Genomic DNA, 15482 nt, shown 5'->3' with positions numbered 1-15482 from the left:
GGGGGAGAGGAACAAATGTAATCTGAACAATAAAAATTTAATAAAAATAAAAATAAAAATAAAAATAAAATAAAATAAAAAATAAAAAGAAATTGGGGGTCACCACAACATGAGGAACTGTATTAAAGGGTCGCGGCATTAGGAAGGTTGACAACCATTGCTCTAAAAGAAGGTGTTCCAGGAAGACCAGAACCTGGGAGAGGTAGCCTCTCCCGCACAGCGCCGGCAAGGACATCACCAGAGTAGAAGTGTTGGCATGCCAGAGCCGCTTGCCAAAATCAGTTCTCCCTCTGTCACCGTGACAGACGTGTGGCTGGGCACAGGTACCCAGCTAGCCTACATTTCCCAGCCTCCACTGTGTACAGGAAGTGGCCAGGTGACTAAGCACCCTCCAGCGGCAGGTGATAGAATGATGTGCCACTTTTGGTCTCCGTCTTAAGAATGAAGCACACACTCCTTGGCAATATCTTCCCATGTGGAATACAGAAGAGTCTATCACCAACTTCCACCACACACACGTGAGGGCCACCCCCCAAGGGATGGCAGAGCATGAAGATGCAAGGAGCTGGGGTCCCAGAACATCTGTGTGGATCGAGCTACCCAGCTGCCCACCTACCTCGGGACCACCCCGTGAAAGGGAAACAAACGTTTTTTAAACAACTTTATTGTTGGGGCTCTCTGCCACTGTGGCAAGCCTTTACCTAACATGTTGGTAAGGAAGCCACACCATGCACTAGCCATCTCATTCCACTTAAGTTGGACAACCCCAGGCAAAGCCCACCTTGGGGAAATCTAAACAAAATTGCCATCCTCAGCTGCATCTGCATTCTGTGACCATAGCCTCCTAGAAATAGGAACTCAGTCATTCAGCGAACTTCTGAGCACCTAGAGAAAAGGTATCATGCTATACACTAGGGAGCTTAGAGCCAATGAAAAAAGAAAGGCAATAAAACCCTCCCTGGGTCAGGTCCCCTGAACTGCATGCTTTTCGCCCAGAAGTTCAGCTCTAGGTCTTCTCTGCCCTGTCTCCAGCACTTTGTGGTGCCTCTTATATACAGGCACTCAATAAGTATTTTGTTAGATGAATCAATAAACTCAACTTGTTCTCAATGAACTCAGTCTAATGGGGAAATAGAGAAAATAATTATAAGATAGCACCTCTTACATCATAGGCATGCAATATGTTTGTTGTACTGATTTTTAGAAATGAATGAGTACATGAATATCAAACAATGTAATGGCAAGCGCTATGGAGCGGGGGAGAAGGAACCAGAAATTAACAAAATCTTCCTGGAGTCCTGGCTGGTGCAGCTCAGTTGGTTGGGAGTCGTCCTGTGCACCAAATGGTTGCTGATTTGATTCCTGGTCAGAGTACATGCCTGGGTTGTGGCTCAAACCCTGGTAGGGGGTGTGTAGGAGGCAACCAACAGATCGATGTTTCTCTCTCTCTCTCCCTTTCCCTTCTTCTATCTCTAAAATGTTAAAATAAAATAAAATCTTCACGGAGTTGAAATTCGCCTCGAGTTTGATATAACCAAATAAACAAGCAAAAGGGGGGTAAAAAAGGAATCAAGAAAAGATGCAGCACCCATGCTGTGTAAACATGTTTACTATAACTGGAATTGGGGGCAGAGCTCAACCATACAATGAGCATAGCCAATACTCCTTTGATTGAATACTATTGCTCCCATTAATTAAGCCCAAAACTGAATTTTTTTCCTTTAGCATTTGCATCACCCTACTTCAGCGATTTTCAACTAGTGAGCGCAAGAATTTTTAAAATACGCAATAAATACCTGACTATTTAGTCAGGGGGCACTGACCTCTTTTCTCTTAGGTTGTCAAATAAAAAATGACAACAGCCAACACAACAATAGCCATCTGGCATGAATGAATCAAAATTATACCTAGTTTTTTGGTCAGAATGGCAAAAAATATGTATTTTTTGGTGTGCTGCAGAATTTTAATAATTAGTTTATATGTGCTATGAGATGAAAAAGGTTAAACATCGCTGCCCTACTTGCTTAACATAAATTGTTCGCTCCCCCTTCTTTTAGAGATTTAATTTTCGTTTTTAAATCTAAAATCAGGATTTGACTCGTTCTAACAAGTCCTCTATCATATAATCAAAGAACCTCAAAGTTGGTAGGAATCTAAAAATTTTCCGTGAAGTCACTTATCTTGATCAGCTCTAATCAGATCTCCTTTGCAGCCCCACGGAGTTTTTATCCTTCTCTACGGCGCTTTATGTTTTGTCCTAGAGCAGCGGTTCTCAACCTGTGGGTCGAGACCCTTTGGGGGGTCGAACAACCCTTTCACAGGGGTCGCCTAAATACATCCTGCATATATTTACGTTATGATTCATAACAGCAAAATTACAGTTATGAGTAGCAATGAAAATAATTTTATGGTTGGGGGTCACCACAACATGAGGAACTGTATTAAAGGGTCGCAGCATTAGGAAGGTTGAGAACCACTATCCTAGAGTGTATATGGTGGTAAACACATTTTTTATTTTATCTTTAGACTTTAATTTTATTTTAAGAGATCATGTTCATTTTCTTCTATAATAAACTTAAAAGATATCCATCCACACATTTGGTCATATTTATTTATTCTTTAGCAACTGAAGCATGAAATGATGACTGTTTTTAGGCCCAATCTTTAATAACATTATATTTATTACGCTTAAGGTTGTTCAGCTTTCTCATGGGGAAAAAAAACAAACAAACGTAAACCTTTATACTATACACCTACCAGTTCTGCAGCACAATTTTAATAAAAGGGGTTTACTAATAATTGGACAATTTATATGATGTGGGCAGGGAAATATAAGAGTGATTATAAAGTGGCCAGTCTTATAAGTCAAGAGCTATGATCTTTGATCCATTCCTCAATCCACTTCAGTATCTGATCGATATTATCCTCTAAATCTCCTCGTTTTATTGCTGGGCAGCTGTTGCACTATTTCTTCCTCGTAGGATGCTAATACTTCTTCATAAAGAATCTGAAATATTTCACACTGGACATTATCTTTTAGTTTCTTCTCATTATAACTCCTTGTTTCAAGTCTTTGGTAAATACACTATTGCCGGTTTTCAGCACAAAAACTATATGAAACAAGCGTTCAGAGAAGAAATCACAGCTGTGGTCATCAACAAGAACTCCACCTTCACTCATTTGGTTTCCTAACTCATTAACTACTCTCAAGTCATTTAAAATGGGACAGTCATATTCTTCATCATAACTATCCTATAACTGCTCTCCTCCAGCAGAATCACCCACATTAATGTGTTTCAGTCCCGATCTTGATGCAAGTTCTCTGCCTCGTGTGGTTTTTCCACCCCCTGGTGCACCCGTGAGCAGGATGTCCGGAGGCAACACGGTCCTCACCGCCATGGCTCTGCTAGAATGCATGCTTCCTGTGTAGAACCCACTCTCTCCTTTATCTCACAGTCCTCCAGTGCTCAGTGACCAGAGGCTGTGCAGAATTTCATCTTTCCATCCACCCTGTCCGCTCTCCAAGTCCCTGTGAAGTCCCACCTCTTGGCTTGTACCTGGGGACAGCGTTTGTCGCCTTCGGGAAAGGCCAGTTGTTGCACCTTCTTTCCTAAGCTCCACACGCTTCCCCACGGGTAACTCGGCCACGTTACTTTGTTCACCTCCATTTCTGTCTGTTTTATGGATTAGGGTGGGAGACGCCAAACGTTTTTTTAAAAATGAATCAAGTTCCGAAGAAAGGATCCCACCTTGAAGCTGCCGAGTGTCTGTCTCTCAGGAACTGTCAGCTGTTTCCCTGCAGATGGTTTAGGCTTAGAACCATCCGTGGCCTTTCCCGTTCCACCTTTTGTTCCTCGGACGAGGATACTGCGCTTCCTTGAGACTTCCTGTTTGAATAACCACACACTTGGGTGTTCAAACTCCCATGTGTCCCATTATTCACCATAGGAAGTAAACGGGCAGCTGAACACAAAATGATGTATGAACAAAACAGCTGTGTGTTAGCGGGATGAACAAAAGACAGCAGGGAGCTCGGCACTGCTGTGAGTTTCAAAAACAAGGTCTATTTAGTCAGGCCTGGTTAAAAGGCTGCTGAGTCAGAGCGTCAGGGGCGCGCTTCCTAATTGAAAATCACTGGAGATGTGAATGAGTCTGCTTTTAGGTACTGCCTCGGAGTTTCACCCCAACACCAGGCTTCCCAACAGCTCCTTCCTCGGAACAAAGTTGCCTCTTCGATCTATCACAGAAATGGCAATACAAACTCAAAAGTTTTCACACAAAAATTTAACACCTATTTTATTTCCCAATCCGAAAAGCAGGTCCTCCCTTCCCCAAGGGGCTTTCCTATAAAAACACAAGAGACACACACAAGAACACACAAATGCAGCACAGAAAACAAGCCTCCATTCTCCAAACATCTGGAAAATACGTTAATTTCAGAATCAGTCTATCTTTTGGTACCCTGGTTTCACCATCCATGTCCTGTGCCAGGAGAGAAGAGCTTTCAAATGGATGTAAGTTTAAAACCAAAATCTTAAAATAGCCACAAAACTGAATGACCCCCTAATTCCACCAGGAGTTGGTGTTAATTTATTTCTTGGTATGCGGCAAAAAAATGCAGAAAATAGCAGTAAAGGAACCAGTGTGAGCCTCTAAAGCAATCCCGATCAAGTAAACAAATTTTATTACAGCTGCATTACAGATGTTTCCACAAACTTTCATCATCTGTAGTAGAGCTCTAAAAATTTAGTCTTCAGTAGATTTTCTATTCCATGAACTTATCTAAAATACTATAAATTCCAAAACTATATACAGGGCTGCTCTAAAAGTTAATCCTAGACACTCAACCCCACAGAACATGACCCTTTTCCCATGAAGAGGCAATCACATGGCCAAAGCCATTAGACAATTGCTCTTTTGGTCTCCAATTCCCTCCTCCCCCAATAATCTTTACCCTTAGCCACTGTCTCTTCCCAGTTCCAAAAAGAACACACAATTTCAATGAAAATTCCAGGATGCTCATCTCTACCAGATCATGATCTGGCATTAAAATAATAATAATCTAAAAACTTAGTGACACCAAAACAACAGGAGTCATTAGTCCTATAGGAATAGGGTCCATGACAAGCAGAAACCACTGTGGGAGGAACAGCAGCACCAGGCTCAGCTGAACAGAAAAGTATAAACCAAGACAACTAGACCCTAACTTCCCAGTCTGCCAGTGAACAGAAAGCTCAAGAAAAGCTGTTCAACTCGTTGTCATCAAGCTGTCACTACCCCCTTTTCAAAAACTTTTGACTCCCCCAAAACTTAACTACAGCCATCCCTCAGTATCGGGGGGTATTGGTTCCAGGATCTCCCCTGCAGATACCAAAATACCTGTATGCTCAAGTCCCTTCTATAACATACCTAGAACAATGCACACAGTTGGTCCTTAGCATCTGGGGATTCCCATCCCTGGATTTGCAATCACAGATCAAAAATACTGTGTTAGATCCCAGGTTGGATGAATCCAAGGATGTAAAACTGCAGATATAGAGGGCCAACCATATATTTATTGAAAAAAAAATCCATATATAAGTGGACCCACGCGGTTCAAACCCATGTTGTTCAAGGGTTTATAGTTCCGATCTTTATATTCTCTTTGAACAGAGTTGATAGAAAAGTCCTGAGAAAATACTTGTTCTTCTATATTTTACCAACTGGGGCAATTTTAAGCCCAACACTCGTTCCTCAAATGTAACAATGGGTGTCATCCCACCCAACCTCCCCATCAGAAAAGACATTGAGCGTGCACATTTAAAAACCATCAGCCACTAGGATGTGATGGTATGATGACATGACAGGAGCACCATGTGTACTAAGCAGGACTATGGAGAAAGCAGAACTTAAAATTTAATCAGTCAACTGGTACTTGTAAAGAACAGCCCATCCTAAGAATCTTGAGTTCTAGAAGTGGAGATAGTCTGTAGTGGGGGAGCAGCCCAAAATACAAAATCTAAGTGGGAATTATGACCCTGTTCTTTAGAGATAAAGCGAATAAAACAAAGCAAAACAAAACACTTTTTTTTTTAGGGTATCTAAAGAGTCCCCTGATTGAACCTTCACTCTGTGATGCTCTGGGGAGACTAAGAAGGTACAGATTAAATAACAGATAGAAACAGAGATAAGGTAGATCAGATGGACAGAGTTAGAGATTTACAAAGTCACTTATACAGAAAAGAAGGTGAAGGGAATCACTCTGACGACAGTGACAAAGAAATCTAGGGCCACCGTAGTTACAGATCAATCAGTCAATCAATCAACCGATAAAAGGTGGTTAGACCTATTCAGTTAGCAAACCTGAACAACAAAAAAGCAGCCATGTACGAGTTAGAATTTACTTGGAGCAGAGGGGAAATGAAACAGAACCTGAAGGGGGCCTGGCTGCTTTATCTTCAAGGATGTCAGATAACATAAGCAACCGGACTAAACTCAGCAATTCTCAACAACCAGAAAGGGTGTCATGGATAAGGCAGAAAGGAGATAAGCTGGCATTCCCCTGACCACCCTTCAGGAAATGGGCAATGAGGTACACTTTCCCTGTCGGGAGATGCTGACAAAACCCAGGATCTCATTCTGAAATTCAATAAATTCCTTACAAAGTCCTAGAGGCATTAACAGTTAAATATTTTAAAAGAGTGTAAGTGCCCCAAATTTAAAATTCTTCCATTGCCAAGAAAAAAAGTGCAAAGCCCATTTTGAAAGAAGCAACCCAAAACCAGAGCTCCTCAAGAAGAGGTCTACGGAGACACCAGGTTCAGCTCCTAGATTTTAAGTTCAATTCACTCCCCAATTCAAGGTCTTCCTACAGTTCTCACTTACCAGGTCTGTTCTAACGTAGAATCCATCCACAAGAGGCCTGGATTCCAACCTAAACTCAGCCTGTCCAACCTCAGAGAAGTCACAAGTTAGTTCATATTATTATTCCACAGTGGATATAGTAGGAGAGATGCTCAAGATCGGTTTTTAAAGGGTTCAAAGAGGTAACCAGGGGGCACTCAATGGAAGGTAATTTACTTTCTTTTGTCACCTAGTTTGCAAGATCCTCATCTCCCCAGAACCCATCCTACATGTCTCCTCTACTCTGTGGGAAGCAAACAATGCCTTCACCATTATCTGATTACTTTTAAACCTCCATGAAAGCACCTCACCCTTCCTGGAAAGTCCTCCATTCATGTCCCGCTTGGGTCTTTTCTTCAAGACCCAAGGAGCTTTTCCTCACGCTTCATTCAAAGGGCTCTGCAGGTCTTCCCTCTGCACTTCAAAAGGTTCCCACTGAATTATTTTTGCTGTGCTTATGTTGTCCCATCGATTTCCTGCGCATGAATGTTTCTGTCTCATCTCCTCAGACATATTACAAATTACTTGAGGATATAACGTTTCAACATCTATTGTTACCCGCACAGCCCATATCACAATGGGCATAAATGAAGAATTCTCTCACCAGCTGCCTTATTTACATAAGGTCTTTGTCCACTAACTATTCAGAATCCCAGTCCATTAAGCTCATCTCATGTTGAGTGAGTGGGTCTTTTTTCACTTAGTTGTAAATACTTCACAACATTTCATAAACTTCTCTAAGAAAGCCACACAACTCAAGCTGCAGACTTACTGGCTCAACGAGAAGAAGCCACTAGTAAAAAGGAAAGAAGACGGGGTCTTCACATTAGCTACGAGTCATTTGTGGAACATTTCGTTTTCACCACAGAAATTAAACAACTTATATATAAAAACCAGACAATGGAACCAAGAACACACCACCACCAGGCAGAGACATTCTTAGAGAATTATCTACCAGCAGCAAAACCCACCAACTTACCATCTCATCACTTCAAACCACAAAGCATCAACCAAAACCTGCTTCAAGGTAGGTGAGAAAAGAGGCACCCTGACTCTGCCTGAAGCTCACCTGAACACCCTGCGGAAGGCGCTCTCCATTAAAACCAGCTGATATCTCAACTAAAACCAGGGGTTCACTTATTTGCCCTTTCACTCAACAATTATTAGTCAACACCTAATGAATGCCAGCAAGTAGAAAGACGGTAAGAGAAATATATCTTAGATGATCAAGCCTCAGATTCTGTGTTCTTCTATTTTAAGTCAAAACCATACCAAAACCAAATGAAATCACCTATATGTTATTTTGCGTTATGACTGTTTTTTATTTTTTTGAGGAATAATTTGCATACAATGAAGTGCACAAACATTAAATGTGCACTTCTGAATTTTCACATATGTATACACCTATGTAACCTTCATCCCAGTCAAGACGTAAAACATAAAATTAGAACTATAATGTTGGGGGGTGGGGGAGGGAAAGACTGGTCATCGTGGTATCTCTGGAAACACTGGCAGATGCCTCTGTGGTGACTGCCCTGGGCAATCATCCTGGTTAGCGGAGATCTTCACATCCATGGTGATTTATCATCAAACAAAATTCACTGAGTTCCAAACTCTATACAAGACCATTTGTATTTTTTATTTCAAGAAAATTCTTAAAATGTGAAGGAGGCTGATTCTGGATTAATATTTCCAGAAACGTTCAAAACAGAAAGAAGATAAAATAGCAAAGAATTTTTAAAAAAATCCGAAGACAATTTCAGAAATCCAAGGAAGACGATATAACAAAAATCCGATGTCGCCCTCACCATGACAGGAAGCAGCCACACAGTTGGAAACAAAGAGTAAAAGAAGGAAGCCGAGGGAATCTAACTCCTAAAGTTTGAAAAGAAATCTTGTAAATCCCCTAATTCATCCCCCAGCCTCGCCACAAGGTTCTCCTCCCACGAGAGATCTGAGAGCGCCATTGTCTCAGGAGGAGATAAGCCTGCTTTATTTTATTTCATGAATATGGAGCTGCCCTGGGCACCAGGCTGACTGGGCCCAGTTATTTTAGGCCGGCCCCCGGGAAGAGACCGTGGAAAGAAAAGCAGACATACTTAATTAGTGTCACCACAGTCGGGCACAATGCTCTAAAACCTCAGGGACATTTCTATAAATGAGTTTTCTGGTAGGCCCCTTTTTAGCAAGCTGTCAATTTAAGCCCAAATGAGCAAACATCTAACTTTATCATTTCACAAGAACGAAGATGCTTGCAAATCCCAGCAGGTCCCTCTTACAAATCTTAGAGCGAGCCAGTCAGGCAGGGTAACAGAACCGGCACACAGGCACCTGAAACTTTACCCTTGGAAACTGATCATTTAGGAGAAGGGGCAGATCAATCCCTTGTTTTTTAACAAGCAATTAATTAATGTTAGTTTGGTTGCACTGAACTGAGAAGATGACGAAGCCTTTGATGCTGCCTTCAGGGAACCTCATGGTCTAGAAGCGGAAGCAGACAAAGAGACACCGAGTGGATGGAACCCCTAATCCAGGCCAGAGAGTGAGAATGGAAAGGGGAGAAACGGGGGAAGGATACCCGAGGTGGCGGCACCAGGAAGAAGTGTTCCAAAGCCAAGAACCAGCCCTCTGAGCATGAAAATGACAAAACTGAAGCCTAGCGATGAAGAAGGTCTAGATTCTGAAGTATCTTGTACCCCACCCCAAGGAGTCTGCACATGATCATTCTCCTAAAGGCTTAAGGAACCACTGCACAATTTTCAGCTGGGAAATGTTATCCTCAGATTTGCGTTGAACCATCGCTCAGTCCTGAGTGAGGCTGTCCAAATACCAGGAGCCAAACTGGAGGCAGAAAGCCCACCAGTTAGCTAGGAAGCTTTGCAGTGATCCAGGTGAAATTCCATGGGAGCTACAGTCAGGCAGAGACAAAGATAAGGATTCCAGAGACACCAGGGCTGGAGAGAAGAGGTAAGAGTGGAGTCTTGGGCAGATGACGGGGGAAGATGGGTGGGAAAGAAGGGGTGGAGTTACAGCTGCCCAGGCTGACCCACCGCCCAGCAGTGAGTGAATCCTATCTGCTCGCCAAACAGAGCAATCTTTGCTGATGAGAGCCTGTCGGGCACGGCTATCTTTCATGGGAGACTTGGCAAAGGATGGATTCAAGGGCCTCAGGGTTAAACATTAGTCTGTGCATTAAGATACGGCTTTGAGTGGGGTAAGACGATGATGGGGATGCATTTAGTTTTGGACATGGCCTCTGGACATCCCAAATTGACCATGTGCAACAAGTCCTTAGGCCTGGAGAAAAGAGCTGGCCAGCTTGCAGATGAAGCCTTGAGATTAAGAGTTCATTCACGGAGAGTGAGCAGAATTAAAAAAAAAAAAAAAGGCTTCCAGAAACAAGTAAAAAGGAACAGAGAGGGACTAGGAGGGAAACCAAGGGAGTCTGGTATCTCTGAGCCAGTGTGTACATGACTTTGTATTTTAAAGTTGCTCTGGAATAAACGAATTTTTTTTTTTTTTTTTGAGAGAGAGAGATTTGTTAAAGAAGCCGAGTCCCAGGAGCCAGTGCTTTAGACTAAGGAGTCAAAATCTACCTCTACTGTGACTGCTGGCAAATCACCACCTCAGGATCCTCACCTTTGCCTGCTCCGAGTTGTGAAAATCAAATCTGTGATATCCTGGAGGCTTTATAAACTGTGAAATATCATAAAGGCACTCCTGGTTTATTATCGAAATGGCATTACAGGGGAGCAGGAAAATTCCATCTAATAGAGCATAAACTTCTGAAGGCGAGACCTTCAGTCTTCTATACCTTCCTATGGGCTACTGCGCTATGTGTTGAGTGGGTATTTTTAAAATGCTTGCAGCCTCTTTGGCAGTAACATGAGAATGTATGCACAGCGGGAAGGAGTGCATAGCAAAAGGCATATCCAGCTTCCTAAAAGGATTTAGAATTGAAATAGGCAAACCTTAGCCTTCCCACAGAGGTGGCCAATGACAAAATTACGGGGAGGGGTTGGGGGTGCCTTCTAGTCCCAACTTCTCTCCGAATGTGTGCCCAGGTTTTTTCTGAAATCCTTTAGAAACAGGGACAAGGTATTTACAGAAAAAGCAGTGAACTGCAGAACCGGAAAACAAGGGCTTTATAAAACTGTGTTCAACAACCCCTGGCCATTGAAGAAGAGCGCCTTCACGTTTCAAGTTGAGACCTGCAAAGTGTAAATCAGGCCTTTGTGAGACAAACTAAAATAGTGTCCCCCCGGGGTACGCAAATACCACAGTGAAGTCACCGGAGCACACCATTCCCTGACGGCGGTGGAAGGCAGGCGTCAGTCAGAGCCTACCTGGCAGAAGATTTTCCTGGGGAGAAAATGCTGTTTGTTTCATGCTACGTATATACGCAGAGGACCCAACAGAATAAAATCTAATATCCTTATAGACCAATTATTTTGATTTAGATTCACAAAAAGGATATTTAGATAGAGAGAAAAATGCATCGTTCAATCACGATTTGTCCCTGAAGCTGATGAGGAGCTTGGAAATGAATCTGGTCTTGGTGTAAATTTTAGGCATTCCATAAACTTTGACTGAGTTGGTTTTATAAGCACTCCCTTAATCTAACTGTGAAAGAGAGAAAGCCACCTTTCCCCCCTAAGATGAAGACCCAGGTTAACCAAGTTTCCATCCACAATGACTATCAAGTTAATGAAAAGCGCAGCTTAAATACAAAGCAAATCCTCAGCCACAATCTTACTGTCAGCTACCCCACTGGTACTAATGAAACCTATTATGCTTTATTATAAAACACAAGAGCCACACAATCAGCAATCGCATTAATCCATACAGACGCTAGAAGAGAAGATCCAGAAGTTGAAGGCAAAATAAGAAAGACTTCTTTTGAGAAAAGGGTGCCTGGTTGAGATTTCTCTCCACGACAAGCAGAAAATGCAATTCTGGTTCCCACAGCAACTTTAACTCATTTTATCGGAAGACACACTGCATGGATCCTGGATGACTGGATCTGCTCCTGGAGACATGGCTACTTTCAGAACCACTGCTGATTTTCCTGGCTTTTGTACAAGCGATGATAATAGTACAATGATCTAATTTGTACTTGCCATCTGTTAAAATGTGCCTCATCCCCCCCCCCCCGCCAAAAAAAAAAGGTAGCAGTTAAAATGATCATGTAATTTTATATGCACATGTGTGTGCATGAGAAGTTTCCAGAAGGTAACATAAGAAACCGTGCACGGTGGTCTCTAAAGCAACTTAGCAACTGGAGATGCAGAGACTCACTAATCATTAAACTTGCTGTTTTAATTCACCCTGGCATGTGTTATTTTTACAATAAAAAATGACTGACGATCGGTGCCAAAACACGTATGCTTCTTGCGACTACTTAAGTGCAATCTGACTTGGCTTATTTTAAAGTGTACTGTGTTCAAAGTTGAACATTAAAAGGAAGCCTAGAAAAGTGGTCGCCAGAACCCGTTCTTTCACACCGCTCGCTCCCTTCGCGTTTCACGTGCTCCGGAAGGGCAAGGCACAATATGCATCACTTGTTTGAGGGTATGTGAAATCTGAACTGGAGGGGAGATTTAATAGATGCACCAGCAGTCACGGCGCTTGAATTCGTGGGAATAATTAGTTAGCTAGAACCCATGGAGTAACTGGGGTAAGGGAGTGAGTATGCTGAACATCATAAAGCCTTGCCTATTTGTCATAAAGTATAGATCATAACAAGCATGTATACATACATCCTTGTCATTTAAAAAGGGGGGGAGGAAATGGGGGGTAGGAGGTGAGTGAGAAGGGGAGAGATATTGATTGAGACATCAACCCTACTACACACTAATCTCCCTCCCCTTCCCACCACACACCATTTCCTCCAGGACATCATTTCTGACCCAAGAACAAGTACAATAGGTTCTAGCCAAGTCTTTAGACACTGTCTATCTGAAAAGTTTAAAGTAAATGTTTTTACAGTTAATCACAATGATCAGCTGAAAACTACTTTAACTTTTTTTATACTTAGAATTTCTAAACCTATGGTTTATGAACTGCATTTACCAAGAATATTATTTTTTTAAAAAAACTGAAAAAAAAAATCTTCCAGCAAAAAACAAGTCCAAACATAAAATATTTTTAGAGCAAAAAGTCATGTTAGAGTCCTAAGTAGGTGAACTCTAAAATCTCTTTTGACCTTTTAATCACCAAGACCCCAGTTAATATATCTACCTCCCAGCAGTAGGAACCTAACTTGACTGACACTGTCTTACCCACCACATGGTGGTTGTAACAGAGAAGTAATCACTGAGTAATCTAGCCACCTCTACAGATCACCTCAAATAACCTTTTGCTGCATGGTACCCACAGCAGAAAACTCAGAGGCCAAGACTGACAGCCCCACCTTTGCCTCAATAAGAAGATGCTTGTTCAGAAATTTTCAGCTGACTCTCAGGCTGACTCTGAGACGTCAAGGCAATGCCTTTGCTTTGAAATATTCAATATTTGAAAAATAACGTAAGATTTCGGGGGCATTCAAAATTCAACACAGAAACTTTAACAAGTCACAATTTAAACAAAAATAGCTGGATATACATTTCAAAAGGAATCTTGGCCAAGTTTAAAAATGTAATACTTGGGAGAAAATAGCTAAGGAGCAGCCCCACGAAGCCTGAGACCCTAGGTGTCTTGCAGTCTTTACAAAGGCCCCTGGCTCCATCCACAGCCTGCTAATTCTACACATTTCCAATACCTCTGAAAAACTGAGCTCAGCACAGTCTACTTCTTCCATCTCTGAAAAAGAGGTGTCTCAGAATTTCACTTTTTTGAACTTATTTTCAAAAAGTTTCCTCTTCCTAATGCCTTGACTACCAATAAAATGGTACCACAACAAAGGTGCTAAGTACTGCTTTTCTAACACTCCATACACAGTAATTTCACTCCACTTTTCAAAGCATTTTTTGTAAGTCATATTCCTTCCCTGGCATCTTGACACTTGTATAAAGTTCAGTGTACCAGAGAGCAGTGGAAAGAAAAATACCACACCACTACCGAGAGAACCATGTGCCTACAAAACATTCCTTCCAAAGGCCCCCAAATAATGTCACCCCCTTTATAGAATAATCCTGCGTTGACAGAAGAATGGCTTGTTACTCTTGTTACTCTGCCCTCTCTGGAAATTCATTACTACCAGCTACCGGTGACATCGAGACTTCCAATGCAATGGGGATTAAAGCTTCCACAAATCAAATGCTGGTTTCTCACACGTCATGTTGTTTGTTACTCTGTTAAACAACATAAATCATTTCCTTTGTTTATATATTGCAGTGATGGAGAAACACTTATCTAGCTGAAACATGATGTTTGATCCTTGAGGATAAACATGTCCATCCTCATCCAGCCCCCCCACCCTCCAATGAAGTTTCCTATACAGCCCTTTCCTGGTTTCTAAAAGCTCACTTACACATGTTTCTACACTTGCTGGGAATCAAAGCAATAAGACAGGCAGGAGAGCCTTTTTACCCAGGGACAAAACGGGGCCCAGCAATTACAGCGAGTGCAGACACCTCCCTTTGTTTTCTCTGTTACTAGGATTAGCAGGGAAATAGCTTTGTGACGGTAAGGCTGAAGAACTGTAAAGAACAATAATTTAAAAGTGAATTTCGATTCTAATGACATAGGGCTTTATGGGTCGCAAAGGCATTTGCTCTCCTCAAATTCCCTCATCTTGGACCCCTTCCTCTGTAGCTTGTTCAATCACCCTCAGCCCTGGAGACACTGCGACAAGGTAAAAGCGCTGAAGGTGGACCTTCCCGCCTCCGATCCAAGAATGCGCTGTGATGGCCCCGCTAGGAGAGAGGAAAGCATGGGTGGCAGCTTCTGCTCAATGTTTCAAAGAAGAGGGAGAAAACCAGCCGAAATAGTGACTCATCAAGGGAGCGAGAATTCGGCCAAGTTAGAGAAAGAGAAAAAAAAAACAAACGGAGAGATGCTGGCGGGAAGCATCTTGGCCCTGGCGGGACGTTCAGTGTTGGATCTAGTTTAGAGGCTGGAGAAGGGAATTCTGTGTGGCCCGGGCTGGGGAGCGAAGCCGCCCGCGCGCGGCGGCGTGGGCCCCGGAGGCTGGGCTCGGGGTGGAGAGGGCCCGGGGCGCGGCGCTGTGGGCGAGCAGGAGCGGGGCGCGGGGCTGTCACCGCTTACCCAGGTGCAGCGTGAGGTTGATGGAGTTGGGGTACTGCACCCCGGCCAGCATGGTCTGGCTCTGCCACCAGGTGGTGTCGGCCTGGTTGTTGTAGTCGGTCAGGAAGGCGGCCCCGTGCTGCAGGTGGGGCTGCCCGGCGTCGCACAGGTGACAGGACTTGGTGACTCCGGTCACCCCGGTCTGCACACAGTACTCCTCCGGCGGAGTCCCGCACGTGTTGGTGGCCACCACGGTAAAGCTGTACGTTCCCTTCACTACCCTAGCAATGCGTAGCCCACTCTTCCCACCATCCTGCCTTATTATGTAACTACTTCAAATAATCATAACAGTTCAGACAGTGGCACCAAGGTCTGCCTATGCACCCATAATGCAGTATATGGTGGTAGTGGTG

At 43.0% G+C, this 15482-nt stretch overlaps 1 protein-coding gene and 1 pseudogene across 1 annotated transcript in view; both read right to left on the bottom strand.

Annotated features, from left to right (window-relative positions):
• LAMC1 (laminin subunit gamma 1) overlaps positions 1 to 15482 on the bottom strand; it is a 106235-nt gene that overhangs the window by 89390 nt on the left and 1363 nt on the right. The window contains exon 2 of the mRNA XM_006089015.2: positions 15091 to 15398. Within this exon, the coding sequence (XP_006089077.1) occupies positions 15091 to 15398 (308 nt within the window). The remainder of the gene's footprint in view (positions 1 to 15090; positions 15399 to 15482) is intronic.
• LOC106697215 lies at positions 2663 to 15201 on the bottom strand (annotated as a pseudogene).

This window comes from Myotis lucifugus, unplaced genomic scaffold, assembly GCF_000147115.1.
Source record: "Myotis lucifugus unplaced genomic scaffold, Myoluc2.0 scaffold_54, whole genome shotgun sequence".
NCBI classification, from domain to species: Eukaryota; Metazoa; Chordata; class Mammalia; order Chiroptera; family Vespertilionidae; genus Myotis; species Myotis lucifugus.
Note: the sequence above shows the minus strand (reverse complement) of the source record. Positions and strands in the feature narration are given on the sequence as shown.